The sequence below is a fragment of the Sus scrofa genome, chromosome 12, assembly GCF_000003025.6.
Source record: "Sus scrofa isolate TJ Tabasco breed Duroc chromosome 12, Sscrofa11.1, whole genome shotgun sequence".
Classification (NCBI taxonomy): domain Eukaryota; kingdom Metazoa; phylum Chordata; class Mammalia; order Artiodactyla; family Suidae; genus Sus; species Sus scrofa.
In genome coordinates this window covers 56307673-56326597 of record NC_010454.4, presented here as the reverse complement: position 1 = coordinate 56326597, position 18925 = coordinate 56307673, and the positions used below count along the sequence as shown (strand labels likewise).

At 48.9% G+C, this 18925-nt stretch overlaps 1 protein-coding gene across 10 annotated transcripts in view; it reads right to left on the bottom strand.

Annotated features, from left to right (window-relative positions):
* The window catches only part of DNAH9 (dynein axonemal heavy chain 9), a 321249-nt gene that overhangs the window by 39730 nt on the left and 262594 nt on the right, over positions 1-18925 (bottom strand). For all 10 annotated transcript variants that reach the window (XR_002337370.1, XR_002337369.1, XM_021067888.1 and 7 more), the window contains 3 exons: positions 17171-17319; positions 6530-6657; positions 3924-4151 (listed from right to left, as the gene is read on the bottom strand). Coding sequence is in view for 8 of the 10 variants with exons in the window: in XM_021067888.1 (XP_020923547.1) it covers positions 3924-4151; positions 6530-6657; positions 17171-17319 (505 nt within the window). In the remaining 2 variants the exon portion in view is untranslated. The remainder of the gene's footprint in view (positions 1-3923; positions 4152-6529; positions 6658-17170; positions 17320-18925) is intronic.

The following is an 18925-nucleotide window of genomic DNA, read 5'->3' as shown; positions in this document are numbered from 1 at the left end:
CCTTGCAGAGGCCGGGCATTAGTTTAGAATCAGAGCTAAGGCTTAGATTCAGCTCGTGATGGGTCTGGTTTACGGTTAAAGACGGCGCATAGGGACGTGCTCACTAGGCTCCCAGGCGTAGCTCATGGAAATCGGGGTGGTGTGCCATGCAAGTGCGGTGTTTGTCATGTTAACCTCACTCGGCGCTCCCGCAGCATCGGCCCTGATTTCGCTCCTTCCTGCCGTGTGCTTCCTGCCCAGCATGGAACCTCAGTAGGTGTAATTACTGCTGGTGCCCCCATCTGCCAGGGGAGGGTGGGAATCGGAGCCACAAGCACTGAGGGATGCTGTGCCCTTCACCTTCTGTCACCTTCTGAGCAGGGGTGAGCAGCACGTGGCTGCAGAAGCAAGAGCTCCACGGGGTCCCGGCTGCAGAGCATAAGGTGGGGAAATGGCGTGGCTCTGGAGGAGAGGATGAAAGACGGGAGGGAGGGAAAGAGGCGAGAAGCATGAGGGAGTCCAGAGGGAGTCCATGGAGCTGTGCTTAGATTTTAAGGGGGGGGTGAGGATGGTGGGCGAGGAAGCTGCATTTTGCAGGGCTGTGAGGACGAGAACCCTGGAGTCTTTGGCGCTAGACAATTCCTCGGGATGGGAGCCTCTCTGTTCAGCAAGGAGCAGGATGCTGCCGCTGGAGCTCAGGAGAGGCCCTTTCAAGGCTCGCACACACTGGACTGGTTCAGTCCTGGCATTTCTTCTAAGAAGTGGTCCTTGGACTTGGCTCACGGGGGGAGGGAAGCAGAGGAGACAGGAGAGATGAAGCTTCTGGTAGGTCTGACTTTCCCATGGAGAACCTGTGACAGTCTCTCTCTTTCTGGATTTGTGGGGGGTCCCTATGGCACCTTGGATGGGGATCATGTTGGCCATGAAGGCACTGATGTGAAAGGTCAGAGGTGGCGGCGAGGACAAAGTCACCACCACGTGCAAGTAAGAACCTGCTAACTGTGTTTTGGACGGAGCGGTTCTCTGCAGACCTGTAGGGGCTTCCTTTGCCTCCTCGGACACATCTGAAAAAACCTGCTGAAAAAAGGCCTTCGAGCAGGAAGGCAAGACATCGCACTCTGAAGCTGGCTGACGGGGGCACAGGCGAATGCAAGTCAGAATGAAATAATCACCCCTGAACGGCACAGCATCAGGGCAGCAGGGATAAGAAGAGCTCAGTTCTGCAGTCTGTCCCTTAAATGATTAAAACACGGCTCTGAAGGAAGAGGGTGGCTCGTCGCGGGTGTGATCCAGGCGCCTGTGCCGAGCGGAGCAGTTAAAACTCTCGTGAACAGTGCAGCTCCTCAGAATCTATCCCCGTCCCTCAGGATGAGTTTCGGAAGAGCGATCAATGGCCCGAACACCAACCACTGAGGGACAGCGGAACCAGGAAAAGCCAGCATCATTTGGGACGCTTGATAACCAAGACTGGACGTTGCCTTGCAGGGACACAAGCCCAAGGACAGGGCTCATGCGGAGGCAGAGACGAGGAAGCCAGGCGTGGCTGCAGGTGATAATAACCCTGCCCAGGCTCCGTCTATAATGCGGATTACTAGGAGCTGTAAGGTGTGAAGCGGCAGCTGCCTCCTTCCCTGGCCCCGGTCTGGGACTCTCCGGGCACAAGGCCAGGGCCCCCCTGCTGCTGCATCCTTCACCAGAGCAGGGGGCTGCATCCTGAGATCTTCCCACCCTCAGCTGTTAATTTTAAAAACGATGGTAAAATATACACATATCATAAAAGTGGCCGTCCTCACGGTCTAAGGGGACGGCTCCGCGGTGTTTCGTGCATTCACTCTGTGGCGCTCCCCGAGGCCTTTTCATCTCCCATTTTTTTCTGGTGAGTTGCAGGCGAGAAGAGTCTTCAGCCGACGAGCACGCAGACAGGATTCTCGGGCCGCGGGTTTGGGGAGCTGACGACACACCTCCCTGGTTTTAGCTCGTTTGCAGAGTCAGGTGGTCGTCGCCACCGCCTGGCTTTAGACTCTTTAATCACCCCGAAGAGAAACCGCTCTCCACTCCCCCACATTCCCAGCCCAGCCCGAGGCACCCCCCATCTACTTTCTGCCTCTAGAGACCTGCCCATGCTGGCCATTTCGTGTAGATGGAGCCACACAGGAGGAGAAGGTTTGTGCCTGACTGCTTTCACTTAGCCTCATGTCTTGAGGTTTACCCCGTCACAGCAGGCACTGGCACCTGGCCTTTACTGCCAGCCATGGCTCCAGGGCACGGATACACTGTCTCTTGCTTGTCCATCTCTCAGTTGAGGTACGGCCCCTCTGCCGTCTCACACCAAAAATGTCTTTGCTTGGAACTAGCTACAACCTCCTGTAAAGAAGTCTGTAGATTTCAAACTTAAGAATGTGTATTTCCCCTGTATGGAATATAAAAATCTAGAAAATTGAGAAGTTCTGACCTCTGGTATAGAGTCCCTAAGAGGCAACCTATTTTGGAAAAAATAAAAAAATAAGAAAGAAAGAAATGCCCCTGAACAAGAAGGCACCTTGCCTTCTCCCCACGCTGCAGTGAGCAGGTAACAAAACCCAGTAAGCTCAAATACCCTGAGTCTCTGGTCATGCTCCCCCATTCTCCGGGCTTCAGATTACGTGGGCGTTTTGGAGCTGGGTTGGGAAGGTGAGCGGAAAAGGAGGAGACCAGATAAGCTCAGCTTCTCGGAACTTTCTGAAGCTTCTCTCCAAGTTGGCTGCTTCACTCCGATGCCAAGAGCAAGCACATCAAACACTCAGTGAAATCTTCTGAGACTCTGCTGCCAAACGGGCTTCATCTCATTTTAAGTTCAACCCCAAAGGGGCTGCTGGTCCTGGCGGGTTATAGTGGACTAACCAGAATGCTGTCCCGCTGGACGGCATCTTTCAGGTCACCTGCATGACCCATCTGGAACTTGTGAGTTTAGCATGGGTTCCGTGAAGCAAGAGACCCACTGGTGGTCTGGCAAGATGGAGTCAGAGAGGACAGACCCTAGATCCTCACCCTTGGACTCCACCAAGGCTGGTGTGGCAGATGGACCGCAGGTGGCCTGTGGCCCCATCCTCCGGCCTTCACACCCTCGTATACTCTTTCCCAGGGAGGCAGACTCCCCAAAGAAGAAGCAACCAGAAAAGATGCCTTCCTGAGAAGATGCATGGAGCCGGTGGCCCGTGGGCCTGGCCTTGGCTTTAAACAGACCCTCCGCACGGTAAGGGGAATCCCGGTCACGTAGCCGCCTGCGTTTGGACCCCACACCTTGATATTCGAGCTGCCCTGTAGCAGAGTGTTCCCACGGTGGCCCGGTGGCCCGTGTGACAGAACCCTCTGGGGCCTTACCCGGCGTGTTTGAGTCAGTTGGTCTGGGGTGGGAGCCTGAGAACTTGCATTTCTAACAAGGTCCCAGGTGATGTGGAGGCCACACGTTATGAGTCTGACACTCGGTTACATTCCACGTCCAGATCCCCACTCTTCGATGCTTGGGGAATTCACACCCTCGATGCTTAAGATCCACGGAGATGTCTGCTGCTAGCACCTAAACGAGGGCCCCTTCCCCTGCTTGGAGACAGCAGGTTCGGCCCGAACGTGTGTGACCAGCGCATCGTGTCACTTAGGTCTACAGCGCGTTGTGCTCCTCCGTCTTGGACTGTTTAGCACGTCCATGGGCGGAGCGGTCTCCCCTCCACCTCTTGACAAAGAAAGGCGCTAAGCTCGGCTCCCCCAGGTGTACCTGGGGATTGGGAGCTGCACTCGGAGGGCACGGGGTGGAGGTCACATGTGAAGGGAAGGCATTTTGCCCACACTGGCACTGCCCACAGCCCGCTGGCACCCGCCCCTCCCCGGCCCCAGCGGGGCGCTCTTTCCCACCAGGTGGGTCAGCCCTCTTAATGCAGGTGCCCTTCTCCCCGCCCCCAGGGCTGTACCTGAGTGAAGTTGTCCAGGGCCTTGTGCAGGTTGGCGTGCATGCCTGTGGGCGGCTCGCTGGTGATTTTAATGGAGTTCTCCAGGATGCCCTGGGGGATGATGTGGCCCTCAGGGGAGGGTGCGGGCTCGGCACTGATGAAGACCCTGAATTCTGGGTGGCTGTTCTCACTGTGCTCCTCCAGCTTCTTCTCCAGGGTACCGAGCCACTTGGCTACCAGGTGGATGTTCTGGTGGGAAGGAAGGACCCCCCCGCCCAATGCAGGCATCTGCTTAAACAGTTATCAGGAAGGCAGCTCCAGGAGCATCAAAGAAGTCACATCTCAGCATGAGTCTTGAGGTTCCCAGTAATGGGGACCCCTTGCGTCCTGCAACTGAATCCTATCCCTCAAGGTCCTAAGTCTCCAGCACAAGGATCTCAAACCTGACCAGACACTGGAATCCCCTAGAGGGCTTGTGGAAACAAAGACTCTTGGGCTCTAGCCCAGGGTGGTTGATGTAGTTCATCCAGAGTGGGGCCTGAGAACTTGCATTTCTAACAAGTTCTCGGGTGATGCTGATGCTGCGGGTCTGGGGTCCACCCTTCCAGGGTCTGAGCGGTGGTTACATTCCAGCTCCAGATCCCCGTATCTGACACCTGGGTGTTTTGAACCTTTGCTACTCAAAACTGGAGCCCATGGGCCAGCAATGGTGGCACTACCTGGGAGCGTGCATGCCTGTGGGCGTGACTCAGACTTACTGAGTTAGTGCATTTTAATAAGACCCTTCAGTGATTTGTATGCGTGTTAACATTTGAAAAGCACTCATCTACACTCCTTCTAGCTGGCTTTCCTTCCTCTCTCCCCCTCCCCAAACCATTCTGCTAATTGTTGCCAAACTTATCTTCCTAAAACACACTGGGACCTTGCTGTGCCCACACAGGGAAGGCTCCTGCTCTAAGCCCAAGCTCCTCGGCTGGCCTTTGAGCCCTTCTCCTTCCCCAGGCGATTCCTATCTGTCTGTCTGTCCATCTACACTACACTTATTTCTTAGCACTACCTTGCAGAACGCATTTTCACTTCAGTGAGGTTAGTCACTTTGCTTCATTGCAATATGTTTCATTATGATGGATAGATGAAAGCTCCTTGATAAATATTTGAGGAAGCCTGCTAGCAGAGCCTTAAATACACAGATCGGCACCAAGCCCAGCACTAGGGCCCCAGCAATCTGGTCTCTGAGTGCTACTTTCTCTCCAATGAAAGGAGAAATAATAATAATATTTGCCATACTTATTTCACAGGGTTGCTGCAAAGAATCAAAGGTAATGGATTTGAAAGGGCTTTGTGTACTGTGAGATGCTACACAAGAGTGAGTAGTGGTTGCTGAAATGACAATTTGTTGCATGAAAGAATTCAGGTTATAATCACTCCCTGGCAGTGGAGAGTCGGTGGGTGCCTGGAGAGCCAGGGCTCCGCGAGACTGTGAGAAACTCAGCCACGGCTTCAGGAATCCCCCCATCTGAGTGTAAACCTCGCGTGCTCTCAGAAGCCCCATCGGAGAGATGCGGGGTCCAGGGTGGCGGTGGGTGCAGGGGAGGAAACTCTCTGCTCACTGTCTGAACGCTGGGTTCCCGAGGGCACCAGTGCCCAGAAGGGGTCTCTTTGGCAAACAAGCCTGAGAAGGTTGGGGAGGCCAGCACCAGGCTGATCCAGTGGGAGGAAGCAGGGACCGTCCCCCACCCCACCTCCAGTCCCTCTTCTTTCTCCTGAGATCCCCACTATTTCTGGAGAAGGAGCCCCAGGGAACAGTGGATCCCTCTGCAGTGAGGCTCCAAACCAGTAATGGGGTGATTAAGGATGAAGTGGACAGTGGAAGCTCTTGGTAATCAAAGCCAGACGGGAGGGCGAGACTGGCTTTTCCACTGGTCCTTCCCATCACTGAGTTTCTCACGGATTCACCTGGCAGGCTTTGGCTGAGCCTCTACGGCCTTCACGGTAGTGTGCTGGGTGTGGAGGCAAATAAGGAAAATGCAGAGAAGACATGGCCATATAAGCAATCACTTCTGTGTAGCTGGAGGTTGGAGGGTGTTATAGGAGAGATGCTTGCTCTGCCACGGTGCCAGCATCCATGCAAGCTGCATAAAGCAGGAATAAGAGGCCAGGCCATGCTAGCAGAGGGCGCCTTTACTTCCTGTGTTTCATGAAACTCGGCAGTAGGTGTTCCAGATCTCCAGACGCCAACATCAACTCTCAACGAAGAGACCAAGTTCTAGTTACACATGTGACGTTCTAGTCACACAGGTAATGACGAGCATGCAACGTGTGACAGAACAGAGAGGCGGAGCAGAACAGTCCCCTGGAATGCATGGAGGATTGGCAGCCTGAAAAGTCCCGACTTCCTGAGCGTGTGTCCTTCTGTGGGTGGAGTGATCTAAGCCAGAGAAAGTGGCGGGAGCCGGTGGCGGGGGTGGGGGGGGAGGCAAATGGTTGGGGTGGGATGGGGAGGGGAGAGGAGCAGGGCACATGGGGAGAGCGGGAAGTCAGGGGACGAGGGCCTGGAAGGAAAGGCGGCCCAGAGGTCTGTGGGAGTCCAGACAGGAAGGGGGGCGATCTGGGCAGAAGGGGCGTACCTGCAAAATAACCCAGTGACCCTTCTTGGCAGCCAGGTCCAGCGCGGCCTCAGCCACCACCTCCTGCCCCTGCCCCAAAGACACGTTGTGAAAGTTCCGGTTGTTGAAAGTGTATCCGAGCTTTTTTCCTGAAAAGAGTAGAGAGTTGTCGCTATCACCTCTTAGGTTGGGCGATCTGGGTTGTTGAGGGTTCAAAGGCCACGCACAGCTCCGTGTCCTTCCTCAGCACAGGTGCCTGACCTCGGGCGCTGACCCTCTTCCTTCAGGGGTGGGGGTCCCCAATAGAAGCGCTTCTCCTCCCTCTCCTCACTTAATCCCCAAGGTGGGCAGAATGCAGCTGCTCTTCGGTGCATCTCCCACCTGAAAACTAGGCATCAGGTCACCGTCATCGAAGGGTCACAAGTGTGTGGGTGTGGCCTGGTCCAGCTTGCTTTGTCCCCTGAATCTATATTTTCCTTGGGACTTTGTGTGCTCAACAGAGGCAGGGTTCAGGGAGTCGTGGCTCCCTGTACTTGACACCGTATTAACCTCCGCCTGTTATTCCCATCACATGGAACCTTCACTCTTGTCATTTTGCATGAATTAGGCTGAAGGGTGGCAGGAGGCAAGACGAGGGGGGCTTGGGTGTGTAGGTGTGAATGCTCTGTGTCTCACTGTGGGAAACGGTGCAAGGGAGTAGCTGCAGGAATGCGCGTGTCACACCTGTGTCGTGGAGCGAAGCCAGTGCTCAAGATTAGCTCTGCAAGCCCAAGAAAACCTTTGCACTGAAAAATAACCTTAATACAGGGGATCAGTTCTGCCTGGACATCAGCTATTAGCCCAACTCAGTAAAGTTCAGAGAAATTACACACTATTCCTTAGACCAAAGCATCATAAAAACATGTTACACTGTGAAGGAATTGCTGAGCAATTTTTCTAAGAAGGCGAGGTACACAAGAGAAAAGAGAAACTGAACAGAGAAAAAGAGGAGTTCCTATCGTGGTTCAGGGGTTAACAAACCCGACCAGTACCCATGAGGATGCGAGTTTGGTTCCTGTTCTCATTCACTGGGTTAAGGGTCCGGTGTTGCCGAGAGCTGTGGTGTAGGTCGCAGATGTGGCTCGGATCCTGTGTTGCTGTGGCTGTGGTGTACGCCGGCAGCTGCAGTTCTGATTCCACCCCTAGCCTGGGAACCTCCGTGTGCTGCGAGTGCAGCCTTAAAAAAAAAAAAAAGACCAAAAAAAAAAAAAAAAAAAAAAAGAGAGAGAGAGACGGAAAGAATAGTCTGTACTTACAATATTTCGTTTCAAGGGAACTAAAATGGAAGATGCAATTGGATACTTGTGCAAGAAAATTTAATGAGCACTGTCAATATTGGATGTGCTTTTTAAACACTAAAAAAAAGAAACCTAGAGTGTCTTCTTTAACTGGGTGACTCAGAACAAGATGATGACTTCTCGTACTGAGGAATAGTTATTATAGATTCAACCGAGATGAACCCCAGAAATGCCCTTATTAAACTCTATAAATCCTAGCTGGCAATAGATTGGATGTCAGCTTTGGAACCAGGAATATAAACAACTTATTCCAGAGAAAATACCAGGATAAGAGTGCTGGGATTATTCGATAGCCTCGCTGACATTTCTGCTCACAAAAGAGCCTATTTCTTTTCTTTATTCTCAAACAAAGGATATAGGAAAAGAGAAGCTTAAATAAAGATTAGTTTGAATACATTGTGCTACGGCTTCGGTGCCCTCAGCCCCACTGCCTCTAAGGCATCTCTCCTTTCTGTTCGTCCTTCCCTGCACCACTGTGTCCCCAGGGACCCTGCCCCACAGTAAACCTCCTCGGACATCGTGGCAGCTGTGTGACCTTGAACTCCAGTCTCTTTGAGGATATTCTAACTTCCGTGGCCCTCTTCCTAGCGCCCCACACCCCTGGGGCTAGGAGGAAGGGGAACGGTTTTCTAGATTTCTCCGTGACCTGCTGGCCCTTCCTTCTCCACGCCTGTATAAAACACCTTTCTCCTTTAAAGCCTGTGCCATTGGCTAGAGTGCCTACTAGTTTTTATGTTTTCTGCCTTCTACCAGCTTCCCAGTGAGAGTCATTGTCAGGAAGGGCTCTGGAACTTGGTGTAGAATCTTCCGTATTTTCTGCTTCGTCTCTTTCTCGATGGACTTCAGTGTCACTCTAGACGACTCAGCCGACCCCCAGCCGACCCCCAGCCTCCCGCTTCCTCATCGCCGAAGAACGTCGTTTCTGCTACTCACTCCCTGTGGCCGCACTGGCCGTTGTCCTCACTGGGAACTAGCCCGAGTCTGACACGGTCCTTTCATGATGACTCTCCACAGCCCTTCCTGCAGCGCTCACCCCTCACAGGTCATTCTGCCTCCGCAACGTCCAGTCCACTGGAGCCTCTATTTTTTTCTGATTTTTTTTCATTTTTTTATTACTCAAATGAATTTATCACATCTGTAGTTGTATAATGATCATAACAATCTGATTTCACAGGATTTCCATCCCACAGCCCAAGCACATCCCCCCACCCCCCAAACTCTCTCCTCTGGAGACCTAAAGTTTTTCACTGTCTGTGAGTCAGCATCTGTTCTGCAAAGAAGTTTCGTCTGTCCTTTTTTCAGATTCCACATGTCAGTGAAAGCATTTGATGTTGGTGTCTCATTGTATGGCTGACTTCACTTAGCATGATAGTTTCTAGGTCCATCCAGGTTGCTAAAAATGCTGGTATTTCGTTCTTTTTGATGGCAGAGTAATATTCCATTGTGTATATGTACCACATCTTCTGGATCCACTCCTCTGTTGATGGACATTGAGGTTGTTTCCATGTCTTGGCTACTACAAATAGTGCTGCAATGAACATTGGACTACATGTGTCTTTGCGAGTCGTGGTTTTCTCTGGATAGATGCCTAGGAGTGGGGTTGCTGGATCAGATGGGAGTTCTATGTTTAGTTTTCTGAGGCATCTCCATACTGCTTTCCACAGTGGTTGCACCAATTTACAATCCCACCAACAGTGTACTAGGGTTCCTTTTTCTCCACACCTTCTCCAGCACTGATGGTTTGTAGACTTCGGGATGATGGCCGTTCTGGCTGGTGTAAGGTGGTACCTCATCGTGGTTTTGATTGGCATTTCTCTAATAATGAGTGACGCTGAACATCTTTTCATGTGTTTTTTTTTGGCCATCTGTATGTCTTTTTTGGAGAACTGTCTGTTTAGATCTTCCGCCCATTTTTTGTATTTTTTTCTGATCTTGATCTTTATTCCCCTCCTATTTTAATACAGGCCAAACAATCCCTAATTTGAGCCACGATTTTATAAAATCCTTCCCTCTGTTGTCCATTCTACATCTGTATCACCCAATGTTCGTAAAACCTCAACCCTGGACAAATCTGAGCATTAACACAAGAGAAAAAGACTGTGCTTGGTGAATCAGGGCCAGCGCAGAGCAATGACTCTCAGTCTCGCGAGCATCTAGGCGGTCTTTCCGTGCATCCAGAAGCTGCCTACACTGCCCGTTCCCCCTCTCCCTCCCAACTTCCTAGCGGGCCAAACCTTCTTATTCTCAGCAGCTTGCTTCACTCTCTACTGCTCCCCCCACTGAGAAAACCCCTTCTCGTGACTGCCGTTCTTCTGCATCTAGGCACGTTCCTGTTCCATCTCCTTCCCTGCACAGCCCCAGCTCCGTGGGGGGGGGGAGTGTCCTCCGAGCTCCCTAGCACGTGAGCAGATGAGTCTCTCCACATGGAAACCATACGCTGCCGACCTTGAGGCTGCGCCCAAAGACCGTACCTGCTCCACCCTAGCCAGCCTTCAACTGATGCTTAAGAGAAAGAGAATGGGCTCAGGAACAATGAAAAAGAAACTCTAGGCAGAGTGTTGATAATCTCCCAGCAAGGACATGGACCTGAAAGCTGTTTCTTTGAACACACCTGGCAGCAGGCCGGCAAAAACCTCAGTGAGCTCATCGTTCTGAGCAGCACATTGGAAAGAGAGGGAGGAGGCAGGGGAGGCAAAGGGAGCAGATAACAGAAGTAACGGGATTCACTTAGTCCAAGCCAGGTAATTGGATGAAGGGGGGTGGAGCCGAGCAAGACCACGCATGTCAAGGGAAAGAAGGACGGGGAAGAGGCCTTTGGAAAGGGGAGGGCCTCTGTTGTGAAGGCCAAAGACAATGCTGTGCTTTGAACACAGGTGACAAAAGGGCATAAAGCAAGAAGCAGACGGAGCTGCCTCAAAGAACAGACGAGTCGTCCTCGTCATTATAAGGCCACACAATGCTACCACATGTTAATGTTTCAGGGCCTTTGCACATCTGAGATTTCATTTTTATCCTCACAGTAACCCTTAGAGGAAGGGATTGGGGTGATTGGCAACAATGGGTAAGTGCTTTTAGATGATAAACATGCACCTAAGGAAGTGAGGCTCACTCAGGAAGAAGGTGACAAGCCAAGGGGGAGGGAGGGAAAAATGAAAGCAGTTTAGAGGGTTCATCTTCAAGGGGAAGAAGGGATGCCGTGCGGGTAGATGGCGGCAGGTGGTGTTTCAACAGAGACAAGAAAAGTGGATGGAATTTTCTTCCCCTTCTTCAAAATTGTTGAGGAGGGAAAATCCTGGAGGAGATTAAGAGACCCCAGAAGCTTAGACTCTTAATCAAGGGTCAGTGGATGAGCTTCAGCAGCTAGGAGAATTCCCAGAAACACATAAAGACTTTTGTCTGCCTGTGGGTTCATGCGTTTTGGGAACAGGGGTGGAGTGAGAATGGAGGAACAGAACAGTCTTCCCTCTGACTCCCAGGGTTTTAAAGCCCTACTCAGTATCGGGGTAGACAGATGCAGGCGCTCAGAGCAGGAATCCTGGGAAAGGCTGCCCAGTTTTGTGAGAGTAAATCCGCGCACTGCTGTACAGACCCCACCCGAGCAAAGAGACAGTGGGCTTCCTTAGTGAGCGGGGGCTGGGGAAGTAGGGGAAAGTATTTGAGTCGGTCAGGTGGATTCCAAACTTAAGAATGGGAGTCCATCAGGCAAAATGATGAGCTCCACGACATGGAACCCGTGGTGTCATCAGAGGACATGTTCTAAACGTGTGCATGAGAAAATGGGTCAGGCCGTCAGAGAAGACAGGGAGGGAGGAAGAGGCACAGGTGCTGCAGGAACCTCTAGCTGATCAACAGCAAGGTTGCCTCTAGTAAGGAAACAGGCATTAAGATGAATCCCAGGGCAGGGCTGAGATGATGTATTCAGAGCCAAATAACCGAAACGGTTCAGGGACGGGTCAGCGTGCCTGAAATGACAGAAAGCTCCCAGGAACGTGATGGAACAGCTGGAGGTCAATTGACAAAGAACAGAAGGAAATTGCTCATAAATAGGGTATGTGAAAATCTCCAAAAAGGAAAATACGGAGCACAAATGAAGAGACTATGTTTGTCAATATGAGAGAAATAAAACGTCCAGGGGACAGAAGCAACACAACTCTATAAAAAAGTGAAAGTCAGGAATAACTTGGCAATGACAACAGTTCTTATGTTGTTCAGTCATTCATTTGTGTGTTAATTCATTCAATTGATATCTGCCTCCCCCCCCCGCCCCCGCCCCCCATGCTAGTTAAGCTTTTAGGCACTGGTAAGAAAATGATGAGCAAGATGCCATGGGCCTTGACCTCAAGGATCTTAGTGACAAACAGGCAGGCAAACATAAGTTAAAATTATAAAAGAAGGGCTTAGGTAGAATTGTATTAAATGTTCTGAAGCAGACATAGGTGTACAGGGGACGAAGTGATCTTTTGGGGGGAAGGTCAGGAGATACTGACACAAGCAGGATGAGCAGGCCCTGGACTGAAGAGTGGGGAGAAGCGTTTCAGATCAAAGGAGTCGCTTGTGAAAAGGCCCTGGGTCAGGAGGGCTCACGATGGAGGATCTGAAAGCAGCACGTGGCTGGAGGAGAGTGAGTCTGGGGGAAGGTGAGATCCGAGGTGGACAGAAAGGCCAGGCCGAACACGGCACAGAGGCCACACAATGGTTCTGGATTTTGCCTTAACTACAAAGGGAGCCACGAGAGAGCCTGGTGCAGGAGAGGGGTACAATCAGACCTGAGATGAACGGGATGAGTTCAGCTGCAGAGGAGCAAAAGCCTGCAGGCACAGGGAGAAATCAGGGATGAATTCGGAGGTTTTTGTGACAGTCTAGGGAGCGCCTGTGGTGACTCAGACGAGGGAGGCCCAGTGAGGACAGAAATAATTAGAGACAGAATCAATAGGACTAAATATGGTGGGTGGTGGAGGAGGTGTCTGGGGGTGGTTTGAGTCCCAGGTTTGGGGCATGAGCAGCTTGGTGAATGGCAGGGATATTTACCAAAAACAATAGGGCAAAATTTCCAGAGATGAAATAGCATGCTGAGTGCTGGGCAGGAGAATGGAAAAGACTCACACCTAACACAGCTCCCGAAAGTTCAGAACACAGGTAGAGAGATGATCCTGGCATTTCCAGGGAATAAACACATGTCACTAGCAAAGAAACAAGGGAGGAATAGCGTCCTACCAGCATATGGCCTCACAGGGATACAACTGAATTCTAAAAGACAACTGAGCACATTCTGGGTAAAAAAAAAAAAAAAAAAAATCATTTTGGACCTCGAAGAACTATCAAATAAGTGTATGGGTAAAACTGAAGTCTTTTTAGACACCCAAGGATTCAACAATTTTACTTCCTGTGATTTTTTCTGATGACTTGTGCCAGCAAAACTAAAATAAAAGACATGAGCTACAAAGAGAGTAGAACTCAGCTAGAATATAAAGAAAGTAAGTACCAGAATGACAGTTCCCTGGGAAGCTAAAGCGCAATTTATCTTTTTGAGAACAGGATGTAAGTGGGCTTTGGGTAGGTCATTTTCTAGAATAATAAAGTGGATTTCATTCCATACATACAATGGATAAAAAGTACGAGATATTAGTAATAATGGTAGAGGCAGCATGTATCTCTTAAGAACCAGGAAAAGGCATATAGCAACTCCAGGAAAAACCAAAAGCTGTCTAAGAAAAATCATCATCTAAATATGAATCAAACTGAAATTTATTTTATTTTTTATTTTTGCTTTTTCAGGGCTGTACCCATGGCATATGGAGGTTCCCAAGCTAGGGGCTGAATTGGAACTGTAGTTGCCGGCCTGCACCACAGCCACAGCCATGCCAGATCCGAGCCGCGTCTGCGACCTGCACCACAGCTCACAGCAATGCCTGATCCTTAACCCACGGAGCGAGGCCAGGGATCAGACTTTCGTCCTCATGGATCCCAGTCACGTTGGTTTCCAGCGTACCACGACGGGAACTCCCAATCGGGAATGTAAAAGACTTTGAGTCTCTATGCTGATAACATTCTTCTCTGAGAGATCCCAAGAGATTACTGGGTCCATAAAGAAGGAAATGTAATCCTAGGACATTCACTCGCCTCTTCAGTGAATAACTGGAGTGGATTTCATTCAATTATGACATACATGGTATGCGTTGGTTTTCAAATATTATAATTAACCCATAGGCTAAATCTGAGTAAAATTAATTATGGTAACAGAATAGAATAAATATATGTTTATCCTTGACCATGTAAATAAAAGCATAGCTGAAATTCCCTAAGACTTATGGGAAAAAAATTAAGTTTTACTAATAGTATTTAAAATTACATAGCCAACAGAGGAACTAGACATTTTAATGTAGATACCAAAATTGGGAAGTATTTGCCAACAAATTAGATAATTTAGATGAAAGGGACAAATTCCTAAGAAAAAACACATTACTGAAACTGACTCAGGAGAAATAGAAAATCTGAATAGAGCTATAACAAGTGAAGTGATTGAATTAGTAATTTTAAAACCTCCCATTAAGTAAAGCTCAGGCCCAAGTGGCTTCACCACTGAATTCTACCAAACATCCATGAAGAATTAATACGAATATTTCACAAAATCTTCCCCCAAAAAACTGAAGAGGAAGGAACACTTCCCAACTCCCTCTGATGTATAGATTACTAGTTTTATCCTGATACTCAAACCGGATAAAAACATTATAAGGAAAGAAAACAACAGGTCAACATTCCTCATGAATATAGATGTAAAAATCCTTGACAAAAGTATTACCAAATTGAATCAAATAATTCGTAAAAAGGATTGAACACCAGGACCGAGTGGGATCCCAAGAACGCAAGATAGGTTTAACTTCTAAAAGCCAATTAATTAATTAATATAGTATATGAACAGAATAAAGGACAAATGATACTATCATATCAAGGGATGCAGAAAAAGCATTTGCCAAAATCCAACACCATTTCATGACTAAAGAAAAAAGTCAACAAACCAGGAAGAGAAGGCAACTTCCTCAGTCTGTAAAAGGCATCTACAAAAATCCTACAGCTAACATCATATTTAATGGTAAAGATGGAATGATTTCCCCCTAAGATCAGGAATAAGACAAGGATATCCAAACTTGGCATTTCTATTTAACATTGTACTAGAAGTTTTTGCCGGGGCAATTATGTTTAAAAAAAAAGAAATAAAAAGGCATCTAGATTGGAAAGGAAGAAGTAAAACTATCTCTATTCGTAGGACATAACCTTGCATCTAGAAAATCCTAAGAAATTCCTTAAAAAATTATTATAATTAGTAAACAAGTTTAGCAAGGTTTCAGGATAGATGATTAATATATAATACAAAAATCACTAACAATGAACATTCCAAAAGTGAAATTAAAGAAATAATTCCAGGGAGTTCCCATTGTGGCGCAGCAGAAACGAATCTGACTAGCATCCATGAGGATGCAGGTTCCATCTCTGGCCTCACTCAGTGGGCTAAGGATCTGGTGTTGTCATGAGCTGTGGTGTAGGTTGCAGATATGGCTTGGTTCCTGCATTGCTGTGGCTATGACTGTGGTCGGCAGCTGCAGTTCCAATTCAACCCCTAACCTGGGAACTTTCATATGCCTCCAGTGCGGCCCTAAAAAGTTAAAAAAAAAAGTTCCACTTACAACAGCATCAAAAAAGAATAAAATACTTTGAAATAAATTTAAAGAAATGCAAGACATGTACACCAAAAACTACAAAATATTGTTAGAAGAAATTAAAGAGGAACTAAACAAATGGAAAGACACTCTATGTTGAAGGTGCAGAAGACTTAATATCGTTAAGACAACAATACTCCCTAGATTGATCTACATATTCAATGTGATTTCTATTGAAATCTCAGCCAGCTTTTTTTTTTTTTTTTTGTCTTTTTGCTATTTCTTTGGGCTGCTCCCGCGGCATATGGATGTTCCCAGGCTAGGGGTCCAATCAGAGCTGTGGCCGCTGGCCTACGCCAGAGCCACAGCAACACAGGATCCGAGCCGCGGCTGCAACCTACACCACAGCTCATGGCAACGCCGGATCCTTGACCCACTGAGCAAGGGCAGGGACCGAACCCGCAACCTCATGGTTCCTAGTCGGATTCGTTAACCACTGCGCCACGATGGGAACTCCAAGACCTGGATCTATAAAAACCAGCTGAGTATCTAACTTTGCAACGGGCTGTAGTTTTACTAGTCTGACGGTTCTGATCAGTCATTTATTTGCTCATTACTTCATTTGACACGTTTACTTACTGAGTGCTGCTCAGGTGAAAAGCACAGAGCTAGGAACTGGGGGTGCTGTGGTGAGAAGGACATCTCGTCCCAGGGAGCTCTCCCTCCTATATGAGGACATGGTGGTCACTAGATAATTACATGTGTTATGCAGATAGGAGGGTGCCCTACGAGCACATGGGAGGGAAACCTAGCATTTTAGAAGTCAAGGAGGACTTCCTGGAGGTGGTGACAATGAAACTGGTATCTGAAGGATGTGTAGAAGGGCATGCCAGAGGGGAAACAGAACACTTGGGAGAATGGAATGGCTTCTACGTAGCGTGAAAAAGAGGAAAGTAGGGACATGGAAACGGCATTTTGAGCTCCCAAAGATGTCCGCGTCCTCATTTCTGAATCCCTAAATATATGTGACTTTATATGCAAAGGGAGCTCTACAGATGTGATTAAATCAAAGACCCCAAGATGGGGAGATTACCCTCGATGATCCAAGTGGGCCTGATAAGATCATAGGGGTCCTTATGAGCAAAAGTGGGAGAGAGCAAGTCCCATTTGTGATTTTTGACCTCCAGAACTGTAAAGTAATAATTAGCGTTATTTTAAGTTTCTAACTTTGTGACACTTTGTTGCAGCAGCAAGAGGAAACTAATAATGGAAAGTAGGCTAGAGAAACATGGAGAGACTGGAGGACAGAGCTCCCTGTAAGCTCAGACCCTGTTAAGGACTTTGGCGTCTATTCTGAGGACAATAGGAGTCCACAAAAGGACTGCCCTTGTACTTCAGAATAATTGCCCCAACTACAGTAAGGGGAAGGGGGGGCAAAGGTCTCCCCATGAACCTGCTACGGCGGATTCTACTTTAGAGCCCAGAGCCGTCCTTTTGATGGTGATGGTCCCCTGGTGTTGTTTCCGCAATGACCCTGATTTCTCTATGGCCGGTGAGCAAACACCAAGCAGTGCAACCTAAGCCGTGAATCAGGAAAAGAGAAACTGACAGATGCAGACTGACAGATGCAGACTGACAGAGCCTGGGTCTCCAAGGGGAGGTTTTCTCACCTTGATTTTCCACGTCCTTCAGAGGGTCCACCCCTGGAGACAGGATGAAGAACATGGGAGTGGCTGGTCCTGATTCTTCAAATGAGGCTGCGAAGTCCAGGGCTCTTCCCACCACATATTTGCTTCCTAACTTCTCCTCAATAAAATCTCTGCCAGAAAAAAAGGCACATGTATGTCTGCCAGTCACAGGATAGTAACACTTGAGGAACAGAGGTCTGTAGAATTGGAAAGGCATTCAAGGTCACGGGCTTGGTGGTTACAGAGCTAGGACCAACACCAAACCCACTTAAGAAGCCAACACTCACAGCCTGTGCTGCTGGTTGTGCACCTGCTCACCTGGATCAGGGCTCCTTCCGAATCCCCACCCACCAGGCCACCGCTGACTCCTCCGGGAGCCAGGATGCCTGGTAGTCCACCACCCATCAGAAGACTGCCAGGACCAATGCCTCCTGAAAGCCTGCAGGCAGCTAAATGCTCCCTACTTCACACCCTGGGGCCCTCCCTCCCTACCCATGATTTAAGGCCCTCCAGCCTCCCATTCCCTCACGTTCTATCAGCCTCTGTGTGTCCTTCCACCTTGCTCCACTTACCGGAGTGCCTTTTCCTGTGTCCCACGTCAGGCTAAGCAAGCCCTTGCAGCTGCAACCACTCAGTGACCACTCAGTCCAACTCTTGGCCTAAACACTCCCCCAGGGACACTCTTCCCTGTGGCTTTCTCAGCTGGGCTCATCCTCAGGATTGGGAGCTGGGCTCATGGGCCTGCTCCTGGACAACTGCTTCTTTTAAACCCTTTCTTCCCTCCTCGTGTGGCTACGCGGAGGCTCACTTGCCCCAGCTGTGTCACCCCTACCCCTGCTCCTGTGGTCACTCCACTTGTTCACTGATCACTTGGACCATGGATTGTCTCCCCACGAGCCCGAGAGACATCAGCATCCATGGGGATAATCCTCTAGATTCTTCTTTTTTTTTTTTCCATCACACCACAGCAGGAACCCGAGCTGCTGCAGCGACAACGAACACCGATGCTCTAGATTCTTAACAGTCTTCCATTCTTCACTTCAGCCACCTGATTCCATGGCTGCACTGGCATCCCTGCCATTTCTTGGGAACCTTTTCTATGTCTGGAACCATAAATGAAAACATCCCACTCTCCAACCAAAACCTTTTATCCTTACAGTTCTCTTAGTAATTTACCCTTACTTTACTCATTCTTTGTCTTTTTTTTTTTTTTTAACTCTTTTAGGGCTACTCCAGAGGCATACAGAAGTTCCCAGGCTAGGTGTCAAATTGGATCTGTAGCTGCCAACCTATGCCACAGAAACACCAGATCCAAGCCGGTCTGCGACCTATGCCGGATCCTTAACCCACTGCGCAAGGCCAGGGATTGAATCTGTGCCTCAGCAGTGAGCCGAGATGCTGCACAGACAATGCTGGATCCTTGACCTGCTGCACCATAATGGGAACGACCTTTGGTTGTTTTTTTTTTAAATAATTTTCTTGAAGTACAATTGATATACCATAAAATTTACCCATTTTTTAATTATACAATAATTTTTAATAAATTCACTGAATTATATACTCTTCATCATAATCCAGTTTTAGAACATTTTAATCCTACCAAAAAGATTTTTCATGCCTATTCAGAGAATTCCCATTCCTATAGTCCAGCCCCAGGCAACTGCTAATCTGCTGTCTCTACAGCTTGCCTGGCCTGTGACTTCTAATCGCTCTTTTGTCAGCACCTCACACATCACT